Here is a 27,890-nt window from a genome sequence, read left to right as displayed (position 1 = left end):
AGTTGTGGAGATGCTGGGGAGGGGTTTGAGGATGTTTGAGGAAGGTTGTGGGATGTCGGGAGGATGTTGAGGGGCTGTTTGGGGATGCTGGGGAGGGGTTTGAGGATGTTTGGGGGATGTTGCGGGATGTCGGGGGCTGTTTGGAGATGCTGAGGCAGATGCTGGGGGTGTCGGGGGATGTTGGGGAGGGGTTTGAGGATGTTTGGGGATGCTGAGGCAGATGCTGGGGGTATCGGGGCTGTGGACCTGCCCAGTCTGGCCGCTGTCCCATCTCCCGGGCGGTGGGTGACCAGCAGAGGGCTCGGCTCCCCTCCAGCCGCTTTATCGTGCCCAGCGCTGCCCGGGCTCGCAGAGCCGCGGCCGGAGCCGGAGCGAGCGGCGGTGCCCGGAGCCGCGGGGGCTGCGCCGGCCGCAGAGCGCTCGGAGCGGGGCACGATGGCATCGCCAGCACCGCCACGGCCACCGCCGCTGCTGCCGCTGCTGCTGCTGCTGGTGCTGCTGCTGCTGGCGCCGGGGGCCGCGGGGATGCGGGGCAGGAATGGCCCGGGCAGCTCCGGGCACGGGCAGGCTGCGCACCGAGCCCCGGCGGCGGCGGGCAGGGAGAGGCAGCGGCGGGGCACGGAGGGGGATTCGCGGGCGGTGCAGCAATACGGGCCCGGCGTGCGCGTGGAGTTCCCGAGGCCCCCCAGCTCCGGCAGCCTGCAGCCCACCCGGGCCCTGCTGCCCTCCAGCACCGAGCCGGGGCTCCCCACGGAGCGGGACGGGGCCGAGCCCCGAGCCAACCTCAGCACCGTGTCCGACCGGCGGCTGCAGATGCACAACCCCCTGTACCCGGTGACCGAGGGCTCCTACAGCGCCTACGCCGTCGTGTTCCTGTCCCTCGTCGTGTTCACCGTGGGCATCGTGGCCAACCTGGCCGTGATGTGCATCGTGTGGCACAACTACTACATGAAGAGCGCCTGGAACTCCATCCTGGCCAGCCTGGCCTTCTGGGACTTCCTCATCCTCTTCTTCTGCCTGCCCGTGGTCATCTTCAACGAGATCACCAAGAAGAGGCTGCTGGGGGACGTGTCCTGTCGCATTGTGCCCTTCATGGAGGTAAGGGCTGCACAGGGCCCCAGGGATCCAGGACTCAGCTCCTCTCTGCCCTCTTGCTCTGGGGCAGCTGTGGGGCTGCTGGCCTGGCACAAGGACAGCCAGAGACCCCTAATGGGGCACTGGGAGTTGAGGGACAGTCCCCAGAGTGACCTCCCCTCTGGCTCTGCAGCCAGCACTGATGCTGCCAGGGCTGGGAAAAGCCCATCAGACCCCATGCAGCCAGCACAGGGACTCCTGTCAGCAGGGTCCCTCCATCTGTCTGTTCCTGTCCCACCCCAGAGCTGGGCACTCACCCTGCTGGCCCAGGAACTGGCCACTGTGGGCTGCTGAGGATGCTCCAGGGCAGGGGGCTGCAGGTGGAATGGGACAGCCCAGGAATGAGGTCTGGAAGCCTGAGATCTGTGTTTGTCCTCACACCTCAGGTGTGACAGGTTGGCTGCCCTCAGGGAGAGCCAGGCACCCACTGAGGAGGGCAGAGGGACTGTGGGGACAGGGGATGGCAGAATGAGCAAAACTGCCCCAGAGGGCAGGACTTGGGCTGGTGCTGGAAACCACCCTCAGTGTGCTCATCTCCCATCCTCGAGGGAACCTTGGGGTCCAGCTGTGCCCCTCTGTGCCCTGGTGGGACAGACAGACCAAACCTGCCTGTTCTCTGTGGTCAATGCCCCGTTTATCAAAGGGTGCAAACGCCTGGAAGAGCCCAGAGACAGGGTCAGGTCACTGAAGAACCCCTCAGGCTTGGTCAGACCAGCCAGGGTCAGAACCTGCCCCTCCCCTGAGCACCCACCCCAGTGCTCCAGGTGCTCCCAGCTGCTCCATGCCCTGCTGGCCCCAGAACAGTCCCCTGTGACAGTTACCTGTGACAATCCCCTGTGACAGACCCCTGTGACAGACCCCTGTGACAATCCCCCTGTGACAATCCCCTGTGACAGACCCCTGTGACAATCCCCTGTGACAGTCCCCTGTGACAATCCCCCTGTGACAGTCCCCTGTGACAGACCCCTGTGACAGACCCCTGTGACAGTCACCTGTGACAGACCCCTGTGACAGTCCCCTGTGACAGACCCCTGTGACAGTGCCCTGTGACAGTGCCCTGTGACAATCCCCTGTAACAGTCACCTGTGGCAGTCGCCTTTGTGACAATCCCCTGTGACAGACCCCTTTGACAGACCCCTGTGACAGTCACCTGTGACAGACCCCTGTGACAGACCCCTGTGACAGTCCCCTGTGACAGACCCCTGTGACAGTCCCCTGTGACAGTTACCTGTGACAGACCCCTGTGACAGTTACCTGTGACAGTCCCCTGTGACAATCCCCCTGTGACAGACCCCTGTGACAGTCCCCTGTGACAGTTATCTGTGACAGACCCCTGTGACAGACCCCTGTGACAATCCCCCTGTGACAGTCACCTGTGACAGTGCCCTGTAACAATCCCCTGTGACAGTCACCTGTGTCCCCTGTGAGTCCCCTGTGACAATCACTTGTTAGTCCCCTGTGACAGTGCCCTGTCCATGCCCAGGGTCTGCCCTGTGCAGGGGTCCCTGGCACAGCCCCACAAGCTCCAGCAGTGCCCCTGGCTCCTCTGGGTGCAGGGTGATGGCCCAGGGTGTCCCACAGAGCACAGCCCCAAACCTGCACAGCCCCAAAGCCAGCACAGGCATGGGGTGTTTGCTGGGGGAGCCCTCAGCCCCTGTGCCCCTGCCCTACAGGCATTGCTCCTTTCCAGAGGGGTCCCACCCCATCCTCTCGCTATACTGGAGTGGTTTGCCCCATACCTGTCACCACCTCAGGCTTCCAACTGCATCTGGGTGGACTCAGAGAGGGGCAGGAGTTTGCCCAAGCTGGCTCAGTGTCCCAGGGAAGGGTGATGTCCCCAAAACAGACCCTGTTTCAAGGAGGATCTGAGGAAGATCTGCTGCTCATGGGCTCTCTGTCCCCCTGAGAATCCTGGGGGTGGCACCAGCAGGTTCAGGGATTCAGCAGCACCAGCCAGGGTGCCCTGGGACAGCTGGGGCCCAGAGGAGTCAGGAAGGGACAGGAATGTTGGTGCTGCAGAAGGATGAGTGTGTCACAGGTCCTGCTGTGGGGGTCCTGCTCTGCCCCAGCACCAGCCCTGCCCTCCTGCCCCCCAGAGCATGGGCAGAAAGAGCTCCAGGGCTTCAGCTGGGGGAGCCACAGCCAGGCCAGAGCCAAATCCCAGCAGTCAGGTGGGAGAGGGAACCTCTCTGGAGGCCAGGGCTCATGGCTCAGGCACTGCATGGATGCTGTGGGAAGCAGATGCACCCTCAGTGCTCTGGCACACAGCCAGGCTTTGGGAGCAGAGCTGCTTACAGGGGCTCCTGGGGCCAGGCTGTGTGAGGGATGTGCTGCACTGATGCCACCAGTGCCATCCCTGCCAGGGCACTGGAGATGGGAGCTCTGCAGGACCAAGGGCACCAGGAGAGATGGGGGAGCCCTGGAAGGGTGTGGGGGAGAGGCAGCAGCACAGCAGCACCAAGGGCTGCAGGTGCCAGCCAGGGAGCAGGTGCAGCGTGCTGGGTGCTGGGCTTTGGGCAGAGGAGCTGGGAGGTGGTGCTGGGTGCAGGATGCTGGTGCTGGGCTGGTGTCCTGATTCTGTGTCTGGGGAGATGCTGCTGTGCATAACTGATGGTGCTGCTGAGTGCTGGCATCACTCTGGCCATCAGCTGCTGCAGTGACCAGCCCAGGGCCAAGGAAAAGGCTGGGGGGTCGGGGGGCAGTGTTCCAGGCTGTTCCAGGCTGTTCCCAGGGCACCACGTGGAGCCCTGGGAGGTTTCCTGAGTGCTGGGAAGGTCTTTCAGCACGGGGTTTGATGTTTGATGGCTTCGTGAGGCCAGGAACGGCCACAGCACTGGGACACCAGCATGTGACTCTGCCATCATCTTGGCCAAGGGCTGTGGGACTTGGCTCCCAGCTCTGGGGCTGGGAGTGCTGGTCGGTCCTGGCCAGCCCTCCCAGAGCCACAGCGAATCCTCTCCCTGCCCTGGCCTCCTCCTCTGGCAGAGGGGATGTTTTTCTTGCTATTCTCAATGCAGCGGAAATTGCCCCAAGCTGATTTGGGACAAGAGCGCCTTCAACTCACTTGGCCTGTCCAGGCAGGCCTTGGGAGCCCTGGGAACCCTGGTGCTGCTGGGTGTGATGGTCCCTGCTCTGCAAGAGCCATCCAGAACAGAGCAAGAGCCTGAAGGACAGCCCTGCTGCTCCCACCTTGGCTGGATGGACAGACAGACAGACATCCAGCTAAACTCCCTTCTGCAGAAAAGGGAGCTGGGCAGGGACTACAGGGGCAGGGGATGTTTTTATCCTTTCAGGAGTCACAGAAAAGTGGCTCCAAACCCTGGGATGCAGCCACAGGCTGTGACCTCCCTACAGCCTTTGAAGGAGGGATGGTGGTCTTAGGTAGCCAGGTGTCACAGACATGGTTCATGAACAATCCTTTCCTTAGGATTTTTTCTCCTGAGAAGCTGAGAGGCCTCAGGAACAAAATGTAACCAATGGTTATCTGCTGCTGTGGAATGCAACAGGTGCATCTGGGATTGGTCTCATGTGGTTGTTTCTAATTAATGGCCAATCACAGTCAGCTGTCTTGGACTGTCTGTTATAATTCCTTTTCTATTCTTAGCTAGCCTTCTGATGAAATCCTTTCTTCTATTCTTTTAGTATAGTTTTAATATAATATATATATTATATATGTTATATGATTATGTTATTATATACTATATTATATACATTATAATAGATATAATATAATATAATATAATATAATATAATATAATATAATATAATATAATATAAGTGATATCTATCACTCTTATTATATATATTATATTAAAAGATATATAGAATATATATATTAAAATAGAATATATATAGAACATATATAGAATATATATTATATTAAAATTAGAATTAATAATAATTATATATTATATTATATTAATATATAATGTAATATATAATATATATTATGTATTATATTATATATATTATATATATTATATATATATATACAATAAATCAAGCCTTCTGAAACATGGAGTCAACATTCTCGTCTCTGCCAGGGTTTTGCCCCGAGCCTGGCAGAGCCAAGCCCCCTGTGATGTCCCTGTTGTGCCTCCTCCCTCACCAGGTCTCGTCCCTGGGAGTCACCACCTTCAGCCTGTGTGCCCTGGGCATCGACAGGTTCCACGCAGCCACCAGCCCCCAGGCCAGCACGCGGCCCATCGAGCAGTGCCAGTCCATCATCGCCAAGCTGGCCGTCATCTGGGTGGGCTCCATGACGCTCTCGGTGCCCGAGATCCTGCTCTGGCAGCTGGCACGGGACACATCACCCGTGTCCGGCGTGGTGACCGAGTTCTGCACCATGAAACCTTCATCCAACCTGCCCGAATCCATCTACTCTCTGGTGCTCACCTACCAGAACGCCCGCATGTGGTGGTACTTTGGCTGCTACTTCTGCCTGCCCGTGCTCTTCACCGTCAGCTGCCAGCTGGTGACGCGGCGCGTCCGCGGCCCCGACAAGAAGAGCGAGAGCCGGGGCGCCAAGCAGGGCCAGGCCGAGGGCCACCTCAACTGCACCATCATCGCCCTGACCGTCATCTACGGGCTCTGCACCACCCCCGAGAACGTCTGCAACATCGTGGTGGCCTACATGTCCCCCGACGTGTCCAAGCAGACCTTGGATCTGCTCAACCTCATCAACCAGTTCTTCCTGTTCTTCAAGTGCTCGGTGACGCCCGTCCTGCTCCTGTGTCTCTGCCGTCCCCTGGGCCAGGCCTTCATGGACTGCTGCTGCTGCTGCTGCGAGGGCTGCGGCCCCGACAGCTCGTCCAGCGAGAGCAGCGCCGACAGCAAGCTCAAAACCGAGATGTCCTCCTCCATCTTCTTCGACAAGCCCCGGGAGACCCCCCCGCCCCTCCTGGCCCTTGGCACCCCATGCTAAAGTGCCACCAGGGAGCCGTAGCGATCGTTTCACCACCTCCTCCCAAGACCAAACCTTGTTCTGCCATTAGTACTCGTGTCTGGATGTGGAACAAGAGAAAGAGACGGCTCAGGGGGCTGCGCCGTGGGCTTCAAAGCCAGCATTGGGCAGGTGGGATTGAAATGCCAGTCCCCGTGGCTACCCTGGTGACCCTCTTGCCTCTGCCCAGAGGTCAGCGAGGACAGCAGCACCCTCCTGTCCCGGCTGCCTGGCCGGGCTCCCTGGGGCTCTGCTCTGGAGATGGCGTTGTGCCGGAAAGGTCTCACCTGAAACCACAGAGGCTGACCATGATGGCTCACAGAGGACACAGCAAACACAAACTGCCCTCTTCCTGTCCCCTCCCCTCCTGCCAGCCCCTCCACAAGAGGAAAAGGTCCAACTGGTCGTATCCCACGGATCCAAGCCGTGCCCTGTATGAGCTCAATAAACCAGTAACCTAGAGCACGTCGTGCTTGCAGCTGCTGGCACTGCTGGGCTGAGCCCTGGGAGCCCCTGGAATGGCTCTTCCCTAAACCTGGGGGGCTCTGGGGTGGGCATGGGCAGCTGGGGGACAGGAGGGCAGGGAGCAGCTGTGCCAGAGCGGGCAGCAGCCAGGGGAGATGGGGAAAGGCCCCCAGCCCCTTTGCTGCCTCCCTAGAGGGTGCCTGCTGAAGTGTTGGGTTTGGGGCAACCTGAACTGGTCTAAGTCCAGCCAGCTGAGCACAGGGCTGAGGTAGCCCCCAGCCTGGTTCCCCACGTGCACTATGCACAACCAAGGTGCTGCTGGGCAAGATGTGGAACCACCACCCCCAGCACCCCTTGGGGTGAGAGCATCTCCCCCAAACTGCCCCACAGGGCTCCTGGCCCTCCTCCACATGCCCACTGCAGGGACAGAAGTGGCCCAGGAGGGCGGTTTCAGGGCACCAGGGTTTCCAAGCCCACATGTTCCCGGCAGGAGCAGGGGGGTCAGGGAGCAGGCGGGACGGATCTGCCCGAGGGCAGCCTGGCCACGCAGCCCCGTCCACCGGAGCTGTTAGAGCTCCTTGTCCCGAGGGCTGGCAGCCACCCAGCCCCGGAGTGCCAGGGAGAGGGAGCCGGTTGCCAGGGGCAGTGAAAGGCAGGGGCTCAGTGCGGGCTTTGTGCGCAACACCCACCGGCCCCGCGCGCGCTTCGCTTTTGCAGAGCCGTTTCCAGGGAAACAAAAGCCCCAGTTTTCTTTTGAGAGCACAAAACTGGGTTTTTCCTTTCATCCTCCTCCCCGCGAGCCCGTGCTGGGCCCCACGGTTTGGGAGAGGAGGGGTCTCATCTCGGCCCAGGGATGCAGGGGGCTCGGTGCCCAGGCCGTACCTTCGAGTGCCCGTGGGGTCAGCGGGGTCCCGGGAGGGTCTGGTGGCTCTGGGCTCTGGGGGAGGGCACCTCTCATGTGCCTGGTCCACATCGCTCCTCCTGAGCCTGGGCCAAGGGTGAACAAAGCCAGGCTTGTGCTGCAGGCGTGGGGAGGGGCAGGGGGTGCAGGCAGCACTGGCACCGTGCCTGTGGCAGCACCCCCGGGCCAGCCCTGCTCCCACCCTGGGGCAGCTGACAGGGCAGGGCAGGGCAGGGGCCACCCCCAGGAGCCCAGCAGTGATGGTCACCCCCTCCTGGGGACATGAAGGCTACCTCCAAAGGACACAGGAGCCCTGCAGCAGTGGGCACAGCACCCAGCAGGGAGGAGGGAGAGGGGGCAGGAGCACTGCAGGACCCCAGACCCAGCAGGGCTCTGCAGCAGTTCTGGGACACAGAAGGTCCAGCAGCAATGACGGCCATGGATGGAGTGTCTGAGCTGGTCTTGGCACTCCAGCCAAGGAAACAAGGACCTGACACCATCAGAGGTGCCTGCTCAATGGGCACACAGTGCCCAGTGGCACCCAGGGGACAGGGACCTCCCTCCCAGGCAGGGCCCCCAAGGATGGGTGGCAGAGATGGAGAGAAGCAACGTGGCAGCAACCACACCCGCAACGCAAAATTGTTAATTTATTGTTAGGAGGCAAAAAAATTGTACAGTTACAAGAATCATTTCCCAACAGAGGTCAAATCTGAGTCAAAATATCTCTTACAAAAAAAAAAAAAAGGGAGGGTGGGGGGGAGACAACACTTTACAAGTCGTTAAATTAAAAAAAAAAAAAAAAGAAACCTCTCTTTGTGCAATTCTGCAAAAACAAGAACAGAAGGTAAATTCCTGGCCTGACACCCTGGAGCTGAGTGGGAAGGGGCTGGGGGGGCTGCAGGGCCCCACCGTGTGCCCCAGCCCTGCACTGGGACCAGCAGCTGCCTCCCCTGCTCACCCAGCCTCCAGTGCCAGCCCAGTCCCCCAAACTGGCCCCAGACAACCTGGCCAGGCCCCAGGCTGCCCCTCAGAGCCCCAGCCCATGGCACAGACATGGCACAGCCTTTGTCACCCCCCTGTGCACACACAGACCTGACCACTGTCCCCACAAGCCCTGCTGGCCCTGCCCCACAGCTCCTGTGCCCCCAGCCAGGGCAGCAGAGCAGGGGTGGCATGGGGAGGGGCATGGGGAATGGGGAGAGGGGAATGGGGAATGGGGAGCAGGGAATGGGGAGAGGGGAATGGGGAGAGGGGAATGGGGAGAGGGGAATGGGGAGAGGGGAATGGGGAGCAGGGAATGGGGAGAGGAGAATGGGGAATGGGGAGAGGGGAATGGGGAAAGGGGAATGGGGAATGGGGAATGGGGAGAGGGGAATGGGGAATGGGGAGAGGGGAATGGGGAGAGGGGAATGGGGAATGGGGAGAGGGGAATGGGGAGGGGGGGAATGGGGAATGGGGAGGGGGGAATGGGGAGCAGGAAAGGAGGAGCAGGCACAGACAGCAGAGCACAGGGAGTAGGAATGTGGAGCAAACATGGCGAGCAGGGAATGGGGAGCAGGACATGGGGAGCAGGGCATGGGGAGTGGAGAATGGGGAGCAGGGCATGGGGAGCAGGGCATGGGGAGCAGGCACAGAGCACACCCTGGGCCTGGTGAGCAGCACTGAGGGTGCACAGATATTTCTGAGCGTGTCTCCAGGTGCCTCCACGTGTCCCTCCCTCTCTGGCATCCCCAGGGTGTGCCTGGCCAGGGCAGAGCCAGCAGCCCCAGCTGGGCACAGGTGATGCCCCTTGGCACGTGGGGAGCCAGCTCAGCTCTCCTGGGAGGTTACAGGGGGGCAGGTGGGAGGCAGGTGCCAGTCCCAGCTCCCCCAGGGGCTGCTGGCACTGCTGGGCCCCCAGCACTGGTACCAGTGCCCCAGATCATCCCCCAGCAGCCAGGCTGGGCAGTGGGCAGGATTTGGCCAGGCACAAGAGCAGGGGACACGTGGGGCAGGGGGACAAGTGGCCCTGGACCCCAAAGAGGGGTCGGGGAAGTGCAGGCAGCAGGGGGAGGCTGATGGCAGTGGCCTGTGGCTGATCCCTGTCCCCCAGAGGGGTGGGGAGCCTGCAGGTGGCATTGACACATCCCCCCCACCCTAAATCTGAGGCAGGCAGGGCAAGGTGGGCACCCTCAACCCCCCCAGGGTGGTCTCTGCCTGGAGGCAGCTGCAGGACACCCAGAGAAGGGAAAAGGGAGCCCCAGGGAATCTGCCTGCAGCTGGCACAGCCCCATCCCCAAGGGCTCCCTTCTGCCACCACCCTCCTCCTCCTCCTCCCAACGCTGACCCTTGGCTGGCCTTGGGGAGCCCCAGCTTTCCTACTGCTCACAGGGCCCAATTTAATAACAGCACTATCCCTTAAATTAAAAAATTAAAATATATATACATATATATATACTGTATACACAGACAACAACAGAACAGTGCCAAAATGGAGGAAGAGAGGGGAGGAGAGGACAGGGGGACAGGAGGGCAGTCAGACATCTTCTTTACAATAAAAACAAGGACTCTGCCCCAATGTCAGCAGAGTCTGGGGTCCCCTAAAAATACCCATCTAGAGAGAGAGCTGGAGGGACAGAGCAGGAGGGAGGGGCATGGGCTTGGACAATGGCAGCTTCCATCCAGCCAGGGCCCTCAGCTCCGCCTGGACTTCGAGTGCTGGATAAGCCACTGTAGGGTGATGTCTGCAGAGGCAAGGGGACACTCAGAGCCTCTGTCTCTGGCTGTCACCTCCCCCTGTACCCCAGCTAACACACCCCCCATGCCCCCAGCACTCACCAATGTTGTCCTTTTCTTTGCAGGAGATGGAATAGCAACAGATCTCTCGGTCCTGGATGGCAGAGAGGTTCCTGGGGAAGGGAGCAAGGCTGGCTGCACACTCTGGGCTGGGTGGGGTGGCCATGGCAGACACCCTGGGCAGCCCCTGAAGGGTCCCTCTGGGCTCTGAGGGCACAGGGCAGGGGCAGCAGCTGCCCAGCAGCTGTGTGTGGGTCAGGCACCATGGCTCCATGCCTGGGGGTGCTCTGTGTGACAGGGCAAAGAGGGACCCAATCCCATGGAGAACCTGGCCACCAAATTCCACAGGTCCCCCCAGCCCTGCAGATGGGGCAGGGAGGTTTTGGGAGGGCTGGCAGCATGGCAGCTGCCCAGGAGCAGCATGGCAGCTGCACAGGTGCCCAGGTCCAGAGGTGCTCTGGGAGGTGGCTGAAGGGGAGGAAGCGCTGGGAGTCACTGCAGCACCCCAGCCTGGCCCTGTGGAAGAGCCCAGTCCCGCTGCCAGGGCGGCTTCTGGGGCAGACCAGCTCCAGCAGGCAGTGCCACGCTGTGCCAGGCCCCCGCGCCACCGTGTGGCACATGGCACCAGCCCTGGCACTGCTGGCTCCAGCTCCTCTGTGTCTCCACAAGGTGTCACCTCAGACATCCTCAGCCACTCGTGTCTGCCAGCCACCCAGGCACCAGAGTGCCACCCAGGCACCAGAGTGCCACCCCAGGCCCTCAGTGCCACCCCAGGCCCTCAGTGCCACCCCAGGCACCAGAGTGCCACCCCAGGCCCTCAGTGCCACCCCAGGCCCACAGTGCCACCCAGGCACCAGAGTGCCACCCCAGGCCACAGTGCCACCCCAGGCACCAGAGTGCCACCCCAGGCACCAGAGTGCCACCTCAGCCCACAGTGCCACTCCAAGCCCTCAGTGCCACTTCAAGCCCTCAGTGCCACCCCAGGCCCACAGTGCCACCCCAGGCACCACGATGCCACCCCAGGCACCACGATGCCACCCCAGGCCACAGTGCCACCCCAGGCACCACAATGCCACCCCAGGCACCACGATGCCACCCCAGGCCCTCAGTGCCACCCCAGGCCCCCAGTGCCACCCAGGCACCAGAGTGCCACCCCAGCCCACAGTGCCACCCCAGGCCCTCAGTGCCACCCCAGACCCACAGTGCCACCCCAGGCCCTCAGTGCCACCCCAGGCCCTCAGTGCCACCCCAGACCCACAGTGCCACCCCAGCCCACAGTGCCACCCCAGGCCCCCAGTGCCACCCCAGGCCCACAGTGCCACCCCAGGCCCTCAGTGCCACCCCAGGCACCAGAGTGCCACCCCAGGCCCTCAGTGCCACCCCAGGCCCTCAGTGCCACCCCAGGCACCAGAGTGCCACCCCAGGCCCTCAGTGCCACCCCAGGCCCACAGTGCCACCCAGGCACCAGAGTGCCACCCCAGGCCACAGTGCCACCCCAGGCACCAGAGTGCCACCCCAGGTCCTCAGTGCCACCTCAGCCCACAGTGCCACTCCAAGCCCTCAGTGTCACTTCAAGCCCTCAGTGCCACCCCAGGCCCACAGTGCCACCCCAGGCACCACGATGCCACCCCAGGCACCACAATGCCACCCCAGGCACCACGATGCCACCCCAGGCCCTCAGTGCCACCCCAGGCCCCCAGTGCCACCCCAGGCCCACAGTGCCACCCCAGGCCCTCAGTGCCACCCCAGGCACCACGATGCCACCCCAGGCCCTCAGTGCCACCCCAGGCACCACGATGCCACCCCAGCCCACAGTGGGCAACTGTGCTGGGGGGGACACGGCAGAACAGGGAGGGGTCACACTGTGTCACACCCCCAGGGGACACTGGCACACTGTGTCACACCCCCAGGGGACACTGGCACACTGTGTCACACCCCCTGTGCCCCTGGCACACTGTGTCACGCCCCCAGGGGACACTGGCACACTTACATCTTCTCAATGAGCTCCTTCTCATCCAAGGCACCAGGCAGGTCCCTCTTGTTCCCCAGGACCAGGACCTGCAGGGCAGGACAGGGGACACCTGAAGCACCTGAAGCCACCAGACCAGGCAGGGACCTGCTCCTGCCACCCAGAAACAGAGGCTGCTTGTGCCACCACACAGCCCTGGCTGCTCCACTGGGATGTCCCAGGCAGACAAACCCCTTCAGCAGCACTCAGGAGGCAGAGCACTTCAATTAACTGCCTTAATTAGCCCTGCACAGCATCTCCTGGGCACTCCCTGCTCCCAGTGAGGACATGGCCCCACAGTGTCACAGGCATCTTTTATGAAAATCCTTTCCTTAAGAATTTTCCTCCTGAGAAGCTGAGAGGCCTCAGGAACAAAATGTAACCAATGGTTATCTGCTGCTGTGGGATGCAACAGGTGCATCTGGGATTGATCTCATGTGGTTGTTTCTAATTAATGGCCAATCACAGCCCAGCTGGCTCAGACCCTGTCTGAGCCACAAGCCTTTGTTATTCATTCTTTCTTTTTCTATTCTTAGCCAGCCTTCTGATGAAATCCTTTCTTCAATTCTTTTAGTACAGTTTTAATATAATATATATCATAAAATAATAAATCAGCCTTCTGAAACATGGAGTCAAATCCTCGTCTCTGCCCTCAACCTGGGACCCCTGTGAACACGGTCACACCACAGCTCATCCTCTCTGGAGCATCTGCTGTGCCACCCAGGACACCCTCCAGGAGCCTCTCCCTGTCTCTGAGCAGAAAGTGCAGTGGCTGACACTGGCTCCATCCAGCAGGAGCAAGCCCTGGGTGCTGGGCAGACCCCCCAGTGCAGGCAGGCAGCCCAAAGCAGGGTTGTGCCATCACTGATGTGTCCCTCACAGCAGCCACGTGGCTGTCACCTGCCAGGGGCAGTGCCAGCCTGCACTGGGCTCTGCAGCAGCTCAGGGTGAGCCTCTCCCCCAGGCTGGTTCCAGTCAGGAGCCTCTCTCAGAAGAGCCTCCAGAGGCCTGGGACTGCAGCCTGGTGTGTCAGGAGCTCAGTGGAGCTGGCAGGGACATTTGGGATCTGTGGCAAGTCTTCAGTTAGCTCCTTCCAAAGGTGCTGATTTGGGATGGATGGATGGTGCACAGCCCACCCCACAGGTGTGGAGAGCCTGGGGGGCAGTCCCTGGTCTGGGGAGACACAAGAAGCTTCCCTCAAAAAGCTGTTAGACCCCACTGGCTCCTTCCCCTGTTCCTATGTCTGTTCCTGTGTTCCTGAGCCACTCCTTCCCTATTCCCTGATTAGCCCTCACCTTTGTACTGCCCCAAGAGCAGGGTCAGGCCCCAGGCCCCTGCAGAGAGAGAAAGCAGAACTCTGCAGGTGTGTGGGCTGGGACCTGAACCCCTCACTGCACAGCTGAATTAAACATCTGTGGATATTATGCAAAGGCCCTTTTTTGCTTCTTTACCCTGGATTTTACTAGCAGCAATTCAGGCTGCAACACACAGGTACAGCATACCTGTGACATGTCCCACCTCCTGCACCTGTCACAGCCCCATGTCCCACCTCCTGGACATGTCACAGCCCAGCAGCCCCTCTCAGAGGAGACAGCACCTTCCTGCCACAGCACAAATCAGGTGCAAATCCGTGTGAGAGGAGATTTCACCAGGGGGCCTGATCTGTGCTCTCTGCCCTAAAGTTCCCTCTGTGTTGCTTGGCCCAGTTCTGACCTAGCAAGTGTCACTGTCCCAGCAGGTCCCTCAGGAGTGCAGCAGGGGCCAGATGGCTCCAAGGAAGGGGAGCCCCTCCCTGCCTGTGCTCTGCAGGCCCTGGCAGGGCCCAGCCTGGGCAGCAGCACTGAGGCTCACCGGGATGCCCTGCAGCTGGGGCTTGTCCAGCAGGTTGTGCAGCTCATTCTTAGAGGCCTCTATCTTCTCCTGGTCAGCAGCATCCACCATGTACCTGCAAGGGAAGGGACAGCCCTGAGCACAGGTGCCCAGCTCTCCATGGTCTCATGCTGTGTCTGTGCCACCCCAAATCTCCTCCCACAGCAGCTCACTGGGAACTGGGCCAGCACGTGCAGGGGGTTCATAACAGGATCCTTCCACCTCTTCACCTCTTGCCAAGGATGCCTGTGGAGCTGAGAGCCCCTCATGTCTCCCAGGGGAGTGGGGGAGCAGCTCAGCCTTGAATTCAAAGATCAAGAAGCTGGGAGAGAAGGAGTGAGAAACACCAGCTCATCAGGCTTTGGGGAGTTACTTAAAAATAGGAAAAGAGCTACTGACTACTGAAGTGCTACTAACTACTAAAGTGCTACTAACTACTAAAGTAGGAAAGAGCTACTAACTACTAAATTTTCCTCCTTAACACAGGAAAATGGGAATGTGTGCTAAGAGGGGAGCCAGCATGTGGAGGGGATTGATTTCAGGATCCTTCCACCTCTTCACCTCTTGCCAAGGATGCCTGTGGAGCTGAGAGCCCCTCATGTCTCCCAGGGGAGTGGGGGAACAGCTCATCCTTGTCTCTGCAGCTGTCACAGCAGTGACAGGGTGGGTGAGGGGAGGCCAGGCAGAAGCTGCAGGACACACTTTGAATCCAGCATGCACATGGAGCTGCCCTGTAGACACCCAGGACAAGCAGAGCAGGCAGGAGAAGCTGAGGATGCAGAGGTGATGATGGCCCAAGAAGGGGAAGGACCTTCTCATCCCATCGATGGATGGGCACAGGGGGGAGCTGAGAGCAAAGGGAAAGGGACCTGACCCAGCTCAGGACAAGGGCAGACTGGAGTGTGACCTGGATGCTGACAGGTCCTTTGGTTTCCTGACAACCACATGGGCCAAAATGATGACATTATGGAAGGGAATCTTGGGAGGGGCCATAGAGCACATGGATGTGAAGCTGGTGGCCACCAATGCTTGTCTGAGCAGAAGGGGAGATTTGGAAAAGGATTTTGTTCTTAAAGGCCAACTTTTATCCTGCACATGATGCCAGTGAAGGCAAAACTTGGGTGAGGAACTGATCAAAGCAGCCTTGAATTCAAAGATCAAGAAGCTGGGAGAGAAGGAGTGAGAAACACCAGCTCATCAGGCTTTGGGGAGTTACTTAAAAATAGGAAAAGAGCTACTAACTACTGAAGTGCTACTAAGTACTGAAGTGCTTAACACAGGAAAATGGGAACGTGTGCCAAGAGGGGAAAACACCCCAGGGACTGCCCCAGCCCTTGGCATGTTGGGCACAGGGGGGAGCTGAGAGCAAAGGAAAAGGGACCTGACACAGCTCAATGTGAGGAAGCCAGACTGGAGTGTGACCTGGATGCTGACAGGTCCCTTTGTTTCCTGACAACCACCAAATGATGACATTATGAAAGGAGGCAGCAGAAGGAGTGAAAGGACAGAGATTTTGTCATTTCCAGCAAAGCTCATTGTAATAAAAAGTGTAATAAAAACCCTTCTGCAGGTCCAAGGCCATGTCCCAACGTGCAGAACAAGCAGTACCACACTCCTCCTCACCTGCCAAGGCTTAGAAGGGCAGCACAGGAAGCAGCCCTCCAAATCTCAGGGGATGGTCACTTGGGAAAGATCCCAGAAATCTCATTTTCTGACTAGGTTTAAGTAACCCCAATATGGTGTCCCAAGATCAGTATTTGTCCTTTGGAATAGGCAAGCTGCTTCCCATGAGTGCCTTGCCATGCTCAGCCCCAGCCTGCACTCCCTGGGATTGCTGTTCCTGCACTGTTTGCAAGGAGGGGACACCCAGGGACACTCAGATTTGCTGACTCAGTAGCAGGTGAGACTCCTGCTCTCAGCACAAGATTTATCTGGCAGCACATAAACATCCTGAGCTGGAAAGCAGCCTCTCCTGTGGGAAGGGCTGAGCCCCATGACTGGCTGTGCTCAGCCCCTGTGGGGAGCAGCCAGCACAGAGGATGCTTGGGAGCCTGGAAAGGGGAGCTCTGAGGAACAGAGCTGGAGATGCTGCAAGGGAAGGGGAGGGTCTGGCACAGCTGCAGGGACCTGTGTAGAACCCATGGAGACATCAGCCCCCAGGGGAAGCATCTGGAAATAAGGAGGCTCAGGGGGAACCTTCTTGTCTCTCCAATTCCCTGACAGGAGAGTGGAGCCAGGAGGGGGTCGGGCTCTCCTCCCAGGAAACAAACAACAGGACCAGAAGAAATGGCCTTAAGTTAGACCAGGAGAGGTTTAGGTTGGATATCAGGGAAAATTTCTTCTTTAAAAGGGTGGTCAGGCCCTGGCACAGGCTGCTCAGGGCAGTGGTAGAGTCACCATCCCTGGAGGTATTCAAAAAACATTTGGGGATAAATATGGTGGTGTTGGGTTAATGGTTGGACTTAATGATCTTAGAGGCCTTTTCCAACCTTCATGACTCCCTGATGATTCAGTGATTCCAGCTCCTGACATGGGTGTCCAGCTCAGGCAGCAAAGGCACCCCAGCAGCCCAGGGTGGGGGGATGCCCCCAGCCCCTGGCAAGGCTCAGCAGCAGCAGCAGGGGTGACAGCAGGGCTTAGGACACTCACACCATGGCAGGGGGTGACAGCAGGGCTCAGGACACTCACAGGATGGCAGGGGTGCCAGCAGGGCTCAGGGACACTCACAGGATGGCAGGGGTGCCAGCAGGGCTCAGGACACTCACAGGATGGCAGGGGGTGACAGCAGGGCTCAGGACACTCACACAATGGCAGGGGTGCCAGCAGGGCTCAGGGACACTCACACAATGGCAGGGGGTGACAGCAGGGCTCAGGACACTCACACTATAGCAGGGGTTGCCAGCAGGGCTCTGGGACACTCACACCATGGCAGGGGGTGCCAGCAGGGCTCAGGGACACTCACACCATGGCAGGGGTGCCAGCAGGGCTCAGGGACACTCACACCATGGCAGGGGGTGACAGCAGGGGGTGCCAGCAGGGCTCAGGGACACTCACACCATGGCAGGGGGACACTCACACAATGGCAGGGGACAGGGGGTGCCAGCAGGGCTCAGGATACTCACACAATGGCACTCACTCCACGGCAGTATCGCTCCCACATGCTGCGGAACCGCGGCTGTCCCCCGATGTCCCAGAGCTGTGACAGGGACACGGCAGCGTTACCCTGGCACTGTTACCCTGGCACTGTTACCCTGGCACCATGCCCAACACCCCACACTCCTGCCCCACGCCCTTCCTCCCCCTCCTGGGCCATTCTGGCCGTGCACCAAACCCCAGGAGGAGGCTCCTGACCTGATAGAGAAGGGAGACAAACCCGAGGCAGGGGAGCTGGAGGGTGCTGAACCCCCTGTGTGCGCCTCTGCTGGCACAGAGGGACCCCTGGGCCAAGGTGGGTGCTCCTCCCCATGCCCATCACACCTCCTGCATTTCCCTGAGGCATTGCCCATTAAGAACATTCAGCACACTCCCAAAGGTGGTCCTGCAGCTTGTCAAGCCTGTCCAACAGCTATTTCCCAGTACAACCCCAGCCCTTGAAAAATCCAGGGAGAACCCTCCTCTTCCTCTGCTCCCAAGGCAGAGACCACCACTGCAAGCCATGACCTGTTTTCCCCAGCACTACCACCCTCAGCAAGGTGACCACATCCATAAGTTCCTATTAGCAAGCCAGAGATACAAGGAAACCTCCAGCTTTGCAACCCAGACTGGCTCTCATTGCACAAGTCTGGATCTCCTACAGAGGAGGAGCTGCAGCTCCCACAACCACCTCCTCTGGTGGGTACCTGCAGGACCCTAACAGGGCAAAACTTTCACTTCCAGGTGGTGGAATCACTGGAAATGTTAACAAAACACCTGGATGTGGCACTTGGAGACACAGTTTAATGGTGAACATGGCACTCCTGGCTGGACTCAAGCTTAAAAAGGAATTTTCCACCCTTAATGCTGCCATGCTTCTATTCTGTGAGCTGCAGCTGGGATCCCTGGAATTCTTCCACCTCCAGCAGAAGAGCCCCCAATCTTCACCTTCACCCTAAGAGCCCTCACCAGCAGTAACAACAATCTTACCTTTATGGTAACATTCCCTTTGGTGATCTTCCTCATGTTGAAGCCCACTGTTGGGATCATGTCCTCATTGAACTGTCCTGACTGCAAGAACAAGGTGGGACAGGGTTAGGAGGTGGAGGAATGGGGCCAGGGCAGCAAGGCTGACAGCCTGGGATCACCCCAAGGCTCTGCCCTCCTGCAGGTCCATGCCAGGAGCACAGAGCCCAGGAGACACCACCAGGCCCATGGGAATGGTGGAATGCTGCTCTTTTCCAGCTGGGAGAAAGGCTGGTGGGCAGAGGGAAGCCATTGTGTCATTGTCCCAGGCTTGCTGAGCATTTTGCATGTAACTCATCCTCTCTTTGTACACTTTTGTTATTAGCAGTGTTGCTTTTACTGTCTTCTTATCTCATTGCTTTTCTAGTAAATTGTTCTTATCATCTTTGCCTTTTGTGCTTCCAGTTGGAGAGGAAGGGGAAGCAAGAGGCAGCCAACACCAGTGGGAGCACCAAACTGGGGAATACCATTCCTAAACCATGAGGCTGTGGCTGCTGCAATGGTGCCCTGGGTGCCCCAGTGCAGCCCCAGCCCTGCAGCCAGCTGCCACCCTCAGCCCTGGACTCACTGCTGTCCCCATGGGACATGTCCCCATTGCCCATCCCACTCTCTCAAACCCTTTGTGGAGGAGGCTGAGACCTTGCTCCTCTGCAGGGACCTCTGGTCAGGCAGCCCTGGAAGGACCCCCAGGGTTCCAGGCTGGGCTCCCAGGGAGCCACCTCCTGCTCCAGCTCCTTCCCAGCTGCAGCTCCTGGGGCACCAGCATGTTTCATGGTTCTGCTTTGGATCATTCCTGGCCCAGCCCAAACCAGACTGACTTCTGCTTTCAAGTGAGAGCTGTCTGCTCCCCCAGTTCTGCATCCTGCCTGTGCTGGGTGACTTGGGGATCACAAAGGGCTCCCCAGAGCTGCTCCCAGTGCAGCTCCAGTGTCTGCTGAGTTTATGCAGCAGATGATGAGATCCCTGTGGGGCTGCAGCAGCCCAGCCCCGCTGTGGAACAGGTCAGGCTTGCTGGAGCAGGGAGCAGGAGCCCTCCCTCTGCTGCTGCTGGCTCACCAGCCCCGTGCCCAGCACACACCAAGGAGTCCTGTGAGAAACAACCCTCGCTTTTAAAATTGTAAAGGTTTATTAAACCTTAACAAAAATACAACAAAAGGACTAAATATGGAAAAATTACAGCACTGGGAGCCCCTGTGACTATCAGCCACATGCTCATCTTCAAAATGGATGCACCCCCTTTTAGATCTCTAGACCCCATTAAAGTCCTGTCAGTTAACCCCTTCCTTGCTGTCACTGTCTCACACCTTGGGTGGAGCTCAGGTGTTGCCATAGTAACGGGCCAACCCTCCCCAATGCCCCGAGTATACCAAGGCCATCCCATGATAACAATGAGGGGGGGACACATCACAGTAACACAACTCTACATCTACACAACTTCTCTTAACACACACAGAATGTTCACCATCCATTGTGAGAGCCACCATCTCATCACTCATCTACAACAGTGCTGCTCAAATCCCAGGCCTGCAGGGTGGGCCCAGCTGGAGCAGCACACAGGGACATTACAGGCAGGGATGTGGCAGCTCTGGGGCAGGAGGAGACAGGAGCTGGCACAGCCCCTTCACCTCCAGCAGCTTCCCTGGCACTCAAACCTGAATTATGGCCTGTAAATGCATCCTGGGGGATGCTGGGGAATGCTGAGGAGCCAGTAGGGCAGAATGTTTGACAACCAGGATAGTGCAGCCTTGGGGATTGCAGCCATCAGTGCCAGAAACCTGCAGGAACCACCAACCATGGCCAAACTCATCCTAGCAGGTCTTTACTGCCTTAAAATCCTCAGTTTCTTGAAGGCTTTTCTCTCAGTTAACAAAAACCTCAAAACAGGAAGTCAGTTTATGCTATTTTGTCATAAACAGATTTTTGTGCCAGGTTGAGCCTGTGGCTCCTCCAGATGCACCACATCAGCAAGTCCCCAGGGATTTCCTGACCTCTTCCAAAGGCTCTGCAATACACCCTGCTTCCCCTTTTCACATCCCTTTTGCATTCAGCAGCAAAAGTCAGCAGCCAAGGGGTGCTCAGGCCATGCTGCACCCACACAGAACTGTGAGGAAGGGCATGGGGAGAGGAGGGGAAGCAGGCAGGGATCCACAGGGGACATCTGCTATGGGCTGAGGTTTAACACACAGCTGGGCTCTATGAAATGAAGGAATTCTCAGGCTGAAGAGCTCTTGGAAGCTGCAGGCACTCCCCTCAGGGATTGCAGACACACCATGGGATCTGCTGGCTGTGCAAAAGCCACAGCAGATAAGGTTCCCATGTGATAGAAGTTTCTTGCAGGAAGGGGTGAGCTGCAGGAGCCAGGAATCACCTCTTCTTCCCTCCAGCATGTCTGTGTGAGTGACCACAGCCCTGCTCCTGCCCCAAACCCCTCTCCCACTGCAGCACCTGCCTGCAGGCTGTCCATGGAGCCAAAACAAAACTACCTGAGCTGTCCCAAACAGGCTGAGCAGGGAATGCAAGGCACTGTGCCCCAGGATGGCTCCCACGTGCTCCCTGCTGTCCCAGCACCCACTGAAGCATCCTGCACGTGCTCCTCCTCCATCAGCTCATCCTGCATCAGCTGCTCTCTGAAAGCAGCTCTCAGTGGTGGAAACACAGAGTTTCCTCTTCCCTCTCCAACCACCCCTGATGCTGGTGCCTTCAACATATTTTCAGCTCCCTGCAGGGTCCAGCCATCCACAGCTCCACTGCCAGGAAAGCAGGGAGCACCCAGACAAGCAAAAGCTTCACTGGACACATTCTCCCCCCACATTTTGGTTCTGTAATAGACATAGCATCCATGCTCACCCTGAAGATGATGCCAAGCCACACCAATTGCTTAAGAAAGGAATTCAGAGAATTCACAGAATTACTAGGTTGGAAGAGACCTTCAAGATCGAGTCCAACCCAATTCCACTGGGAAGCACAAAAATTGTTGCAGGCAAGATGGATTTTGTGGCCACAAATGGCAGACCAGGTCTTTACAGACTCCAGTTCATGGCTGGTTTTGCCAGGGTCACTCACTGCTCTGCCCAAACCACTCTGCCTTGGTGCCCTGCCTGGAAGGCAAGAGACCTTTCTGCCCAGCCCCAACACTTTCCACTTAGGTCACTGGGAGAGGTGGCCAGAATTCAGCTTTTGCCAGGGCAAAGTGAAGGGTTTTTCTAAGTGCTGAGCCCATCCTGACACACACACAGGGACACCACATCCCCTGATGGCCACTTCAGCCATCACCCCTGGCCCACACAGGGCTGGCACCTCGGCTCACTGGCACATGCAGAGAAGCCACCTCAGCCTCGCCCTGCTCTGGGGGGCAGCACGCAGGGCTGAGGTGGCCAGGCCCTGCTCCTCACCGTGGCCAGGTGGCTGCCACCCTGTCCCAGCACAGCATGGCACTGAAGTGATGTGAGCTGCTCTAGATTCATCACTGCTGGCTGCTCTGCAGCCCTGCTCCCCAGAGGGCAGAGATGGCAGTGCTGCAAGCCCAGCCCTGGCTCTCTGCAGTTGTGTCCCCACCAGACTATGGCCCTTTGCGGGACAGAGGCAGGGCCCCAAAGCACCTTGGGCTGGGTGTCTCCCACCACTGCCTGGACCATCCCCAAAACTGCCCAGCCTGGCACCCCTGCCATGTGGCACCTGAGGCCCTGCCAAACCCTGTCCAAGCCCTTACAAGAAGGGAAATTTATATATATAAGATATAAAAAAAGAAATGTTTTATGGTGTGAGAGGTGAGGCCCTGGCACAGATTACCCAGAGAAGCTGTGGCTGCCCCATCCCTGGGAATGTTCAAGGTCAGGCTGGATGGGGCTGGGAGCAAACCAGTCTAGTGGAAGGTGTCTGCATGTGCCTGCCAATGGTGAGGGTGTTGGACAAGGTGATCTTTAAAGGTCCCTTCAAACCCAAACCACTCTGGGATCCTATCTCAGGAAAGCCACACTGTCCATTTCTCTTGGCTCATGTTGACAGAGCTTGCAGCAGCAAGACAAGACCATGCCTCAGCCAGGTTCTCCTCCTCTTCCAGAAATATGGAGAAGCCAAGCAGAAAAGCTGACACCTTCTGCATTATGAAGCTAGGGAGCACAAACACACCTGTGGAGGGCCCAGGTGTGCATCTGAGGCTGAATGAGAACCCCCAGCCACCTCCCACCCACCCTGGCCCTGCCAGACCCCACTTGGGGCACACCCAGAGCTCCTGGGAGAGGTGGGGGTCAGGACAGACCAGTGCAAATACATCAGAACATGTCCCTGCTACCTCCTGAGCCCCTCTCTGCTCTGCCTCCCCAGCAAACCCAGGGCACCTTGCACACCTGGAGCTGCAGGTTCCCTCCCAGGCTCGTGCAGGGCACCTCCTGCCCAGCTGGGCCAGCTGGCTGCCCAAGGGGCCAGTGTCTCTCTGAGGAGGGGTGGGAGCAGGTGCTGAGCTCTGCAGTCCTGAGCCATTCCCATGCCTCCCCCTGCAGGCTCTCCCTGCTGGAGAGCTGGCACCTGCCCCACCATCCACATCCTACCTGGAGCCAAACACGAGGCTGATGTGGTTTCACAGGATGGGTCAGCCTGGAGGGAGCACAGTGATCCAACCTCCCTGCTCAGCCAGGATCACCCCAATGGCACAGCATTATTCCCAGACAGCTCTGCAATGCCTCCAGGGAGGGGGACTCCCCACCCTCTCTGGGCAGCCTGTTCAGTGCACAGTCACTGCACAGGAAAGAAGTTCTTCCAAATGTCCAGGTGGAACTTCCTGGGCATCAGCTGCTGTCCATTCCTCTGTGCCAGTGCTGGGCCCCAGGGAGCAGAGCCTGGGCCTGCTCTGAGCCCTCCCTGCAGACACTGACAGACACTGGTGAGGGCCCCTCTCAGCCACCTCTTTTTGGCTGTTTGGCTCAACAGCCTCAGCTCCCTCAGCCTGTCCCCGTAAGAGACATGCTCCAGTCCTGTCAACATCTTCACAGCCTCCACTGAACTCACTCCAGGAGCTCCATGCTTCCTCTTGCAGCACTGCTCTCATCACTTTCCAGGCAGGGCAGGAGCACAGGATGGTGCTCCAGAGCCCCCAGCACATGTCCAACACCCTGGCACTTGTGCCCTCACTCTCTTGGAAGGCTCCAGCACAGGTAGAAAGCACGTGATGTGAAAAAGCAGCAATGCTCTCTTGTTCTAACCACAGCCTGCAATGACAGGTTTTGGGCCCCAGCACCTGCTGAGGAGCTCTCAACACCTTTGAGTCACCCATGGCACCATCAGACTGCAGAAAAAGCAGCTAAAAGCCCACTAGCTTCAGGTTAAATCAAGGTGTGTATCTACAGTTTTCACTTCTCCTTGCAGGAACGACTTCAAGCCTCAGCTATCAACAGCTCAGAAAAGAAAAAATAAGTCCTGAAAACCAAAGTTCCCACCCCAGGCAGGTGACCCAGGAGGAGTCACCCTGACCACAGCTGCCTTCAGCAAAGCCCTTGCCTGGCACAAGCACAGCCTGGCTGCTGGAGGGAGCCACCCACCTGCCAGGGAACCAGAATCCACTTCTCAGTCAGGTGCAGCTACAAATCCTGCAAGAAAAGGATGGTGCCAAACCCCCAGAGCAGCTCTGGTCCCAGAAAGTACCTTCTCCCCTTCTTGTGCCATCTCTCCAACACCCCAAAATCCCACACTTCTCCAGTTCAGGTTTTATCCCCTCACAAAGCCCAAATCACAGCTATTTCCCCTTCCAACAACCCCATTGCAACACCCTAAAGCCAGGCACCTCCAGACCTTCTCAGGCAGTTCCTGTTGAGCTGGCATCTCCTGTGCCATGCCTCTATTTCACTGTGCCCAACAAGTCCTTCTTTCCAGGATGTCTTCTCAAAAGTTGGTGCCCCTTTTTGTGTGCATCTGTCATAAAACTTGAACTTTCCAAATAACTTGAGAGGCCAAACTCAGCACCCTGAGCCTGACTGCCGTGTGAGGGTCTCAAACACCATACAACAGATCTGCCAGACCAGCAGGCCATGGTGCCAACTTCAGCCACCTCAAGAGCTGCTGTAATTCCTCAAAGTCCTTTTTCCCCACACCAGCAATCCTGGCTAAGCAGAGAGATTCCCAGTGCGTGGGTCCTGCCAGTGGGATCCTGCCCACAGTTAAAGTGCCAGGTACAAAGTATTTACTCACAGAAGCAAACCCCACAAAGCTCACACTGAGCCCTGTCTGCTCCAGATGTGGCTGGGAGAGGAGGAGGCAGCATGTGGGGAACACCAACCCTTAGGGTTGCCCTGTGCAGGCAGAACAGTGCAGCAGCTCTGGGATAAAGCTCCATCACCCTTCACAGCTTAACTGGGTGATTAAAACCAACACTAAATTATTCTGCCATTTTTAAGGTAGCCTGGGTGCTGTTAACAGGCAGCAGCACCCACTAGACCAAGAGCAGGAGCAGCTCACACGTGGCACCACCGTGTCCCACCCTGGCATAGGATTGCAAAAATTGACTATTAAACATGTAAATGGCAAGGGGAGATCCCCCAAAAATAGGATTGGTGCTCAGTGCCCCAGAGCCAAAATGCTCCCTGACCCCAGATGATGGTGTTAGTTTATGGGAGGAACCAGCAGGAGATTGGAGTACTGAGAAGTGACTTCCCAGCAAGAGAGCAGGAGTGCCACCATCTCCAGGATGAAAAGCATTTTGGGTTGTCCTCTCTCTGCCCCTAGACACTTCAGGAAGGACATTCTTGTCCCTCAGCACCTCCCAAAGAGCATGGCTGCAGTGCAACAGAGCCTCCATATGAGCTGAAAATCCCCTCTGACAGCCCAGCAGCTTCCAGCACCCTGAGCAAGCACCAACAACTCGTTCTGCTTTGGAGCCATGGCAGGCACAGACTTCAGAGCAACCAGGGCCAAGGGGGCAGTGGGGGAACCAGGGCGGATCTGCATCCACCTCCCTCCATGAAACCCTCGGGGGGCAGCAGCCCAAACCCACCCTTCAGCATCCTCCCGCCTTGCACCACCACTATTGAAAGGCCCAGAACAACCCAAAAAGCCGGAGGGGAGACTGCCGAGCATCCCCACGGGTGAAGCCACGCCCTGGGCTCGGGATCCAGGACACGCAGCTCCCGATGCTGTGCTGGATGCAGGGAGCCCGCGGATGAGCAGCGCGGCCGGGGAGAGGCCGGGGCTGAGGGGCCCCGGGGGTCGCTGCCCTGCCCTGCCCTGCCCGGGTGCTGCTGCAGGAGCGGCCCGCAGCCACAGCACGCTGCTGGGGTGAGGCACCTCGTGCTTCCCGAGGAAGGAAGGAAGGAAGGCAAACACCTCCACACCGGCCCCCAGGCGAGGATCCCCGGCGGCACCGAGCGCGGCAGGGCCGTCCTGAGGCCCCACCTCGCGTCCCGGCGGCGGCAGCGACCATGACAAAGCGGCCGCTGCTACGGGACCGAGAGCGGAGCTCCCGCAGTGCCCGGGCACCGGCACCGACCGCTGACCACGGCCGGGGCTCCGGCCCACAGGGCAGGGCCGAGCCGGACCCGAGCACTCCCTCGGCTCCGGGGAGGCGGGGAGCGAACGATGCGGATGGCCTGGGCTGCCCCGGGCTGCACCCTGCACCCCACACCGTACCCCACTGCTGTACCCCACACTGCACCCTGCACCCCACACCGCACCCCACTGCTGTACCCCACACTGCACCCTGCACCCCACACCGCACCCCACACCGCACCCCACTGCTGTACCCCACACTGCACCCTGCACCCCACACCGCACCCCACACCGCACCCCACTGCTGTACCCCACACTGCACCCTGCACCCCACACCGCACCCCACTGCTGCAGCCCGCACCCCACACCGCACCCCACTGCTGCAGCCTGCACCCCCAGCCTGCACCCCCTCCCCAAAGGCATCTTCAGGCTGGGGTGCGATAGGGCGGAGACGTTCAGAGAAATACCCAGGGGTGCAATGGGGACATGCAATGGGGACATGCAATAGGGATGCAGTGGGGGTACAATGGGGATACAACGGGGGTACAATGGGTTTCAATGGGGGTGCAGTAAGGAATGCAATGGGGGTGCAATTGGGATGCAATTGGGATGCAATGGGGTACAATGGGGTGCAATGGGGATGCAACGGGGGGTCCAAGTGTGAAGCCCTGGCTGGGCACGTAACCCCTCGGGGATGGGGCGATGCGGGGCGTCCCCGGGCTCACCGCGATAACGTTGACGAAGGTGGTCTTGCCCGAGTACTGCAGCCCCACCAGGGTCAGCTCCATCTCCTCCTTCCAGAACAGCGCCCGGAACCAGTCCAGCAGCTTGTTGAAGAGCGCCAGCATGGTGCCGGCCGGGCCGGGCCGCGCTGAGCGGGGCCGAGTTGAGCCGAGCGGATCCGAGCCGGGCCGGGCCGAGCGGGGCTGGGCCGAGCCGAGCCGAGCCGAGCGCGGCCGGGCCGGGCAGGGCCGAGCGAGGCCGAGTGGAGCCGAGCGAGGCCGACTCGGGGCGGGGCCAGTCGGGGTGGAGCCGAGCAGGGCCGAGCGGAGCCGATCGGGGCCGAGCGGAGCCGAGCGAGGCCGAGCCGCCGCCGGTATTGTCCGCGCGCCGCGGGCCCTGCTGCCGCACCGGGTGGGGTCCGCGCGCCGCCTCCCCCGCCCCGCTGCCGCGCCCCCTGCCGGCCCGGAGGAGCCGCTGCACCGAGCGGCCGGGCCCCCGGGACAGCCCGGACACACCGGAGAGCACGGACAGGCCGGACAGACCCGAATATCCCACAGCCCTGCCCTGGTCACTGCCGGCATCCCCGAGCCTCGGTAACCCAGGGCTCCTCAGATCACATTACGGCCGAGGCGAGGGGTGCACCCTCGTACTGCTGCACCCCACAGCCCTGCACATTCCCCCGAGCCTACCCCTGCGCCCCGACACACCGGTACCCCAGGTCCCCTGCAGCCAAAAGCCTTCCTGCAGTCCCAATATCCCCCAGCCCGCACTCCTGTGCTCCCAGCACCTCTTCACCTGGTGCCCACTGCACCCAGCACCCAGCACCCCCACCACCATCACCCCCGTGCCCCCGTGCTGGTCATCAGCACCGGCAGGTGCATTCCCTGCACCCCTGGCAGTGCCCTGCCACAGCTGGCACCAGCCCCTCCAGCCATGGTGCCATGCCACAGGGCACACCCCAATCCTGCACCCCAGCCCCCCACACACCTGGGAGTGCCGCTGGGAGCCCTGGCACACACCGCAGGACCGAGCTCTCCTACCCCACTGCAGCCCGTTCCACTGCCCTCCTGGTGTCACCTGTCCCCCTGGTGTCACCTGCCATAGGTACAGCCACGGCAGGAGCTGCCCCTGGCCATGGGCGCCCCTTGCCCGGCGCTGGTGCATCCAAAGGAGGGTGTGACAAGGGGACACCAGGGGTGATGAGGCCCCAGCAGCGCCCCTGGCTCCTGAGGCTCGGGGAACACCGGTGGGTGAGGGGTGACCTGGAGCTCCAGCCCTGAGGGAGGTGCACCTGCTGTGATGGGACCTCCACAGGCACAGAGAGGACCTCATCCACCTGCTGCTTTCTTCAGTGGTGGGCCAGTCACTGCTTTGGTGCCTTTGGAGGCTGTGCTTGGCCTCAGGCCTCAGTTTCCCCAGGTGATGTCTGTGTGATGGCTGGA

General features: G+C 59.3%; 2 protein-coding genes across 2 annotated transcripts; one reads left to right on the top strand and one right to left on the bottom strand.

The window, feature by feature from the left end:
* Positions 1-336: 336 nt before the first annotated feature.
* GPR37L1 (G protein-coupled receptor 37 like 1) lies at positions 337-6,538 on the top strand. The gene is made up of 2 exons (XM_071450469.1): positions 337-1,098; positions 5,246-6,538. Exons 1-2 carry the CDS (start codon positions 436-438, stop codon positions 6,056-6,058), a joined length of 1,476 nt encoding a protein of 491 aa, XP_071306570.1. The 5' UTR covers positions 337-435; the 3' UTR covers positions 6,059-6,538.
* A 1,515-nt stretch (positions 6,539-8,053) lies between these two features.
* Positions 8,054-26,878, bottom strand: ARL8A (ARF like GTPase 8A). Its single transcript, XM_071450470.1, has 7 exons — positions 26,451-26,878; positions 18,217-18,297; positions 17,217-17,290; positions 14,077-14,170; positions 12,208-12,275; positions 10,260-10,330; positions 8,054-10,165 (listed from the first exon to the last, which is right to left on the bottom strand). Exons 1-7 carry the CDS (start codon positions 26,571-26,573, stop codon positions 10,116-10,118), a joined length of 561 nt encoding a protein of 186 aa, XP_071306571.1. The 5' UTR covers positions 26,574-26,878; the 3' UTR covers positions 8,054-10,115.
* Between the last annotated feature and the right edge of the window lie 1,012 nt (positions 26,879-27,890).

This window comes from Agelaius tricolor, unplaced genomic scaffold, assembly GCF_023055355.1.
Source record: "Agelaius tricolor isolate 1412-34295 unplaced genomic scaffold, bAgeTri1.0.p SCAF_30, whole genome shotgun sequence".
Lineage (NCBI taxonomy): Eukaryota > Metazoa > Chordata > Aves > Passeriformes > Icteridae > Agelaius > Agelaius tricolor.
This window is presented reverse-complemented; position numbering and strand designations above follow the sequence as displayed.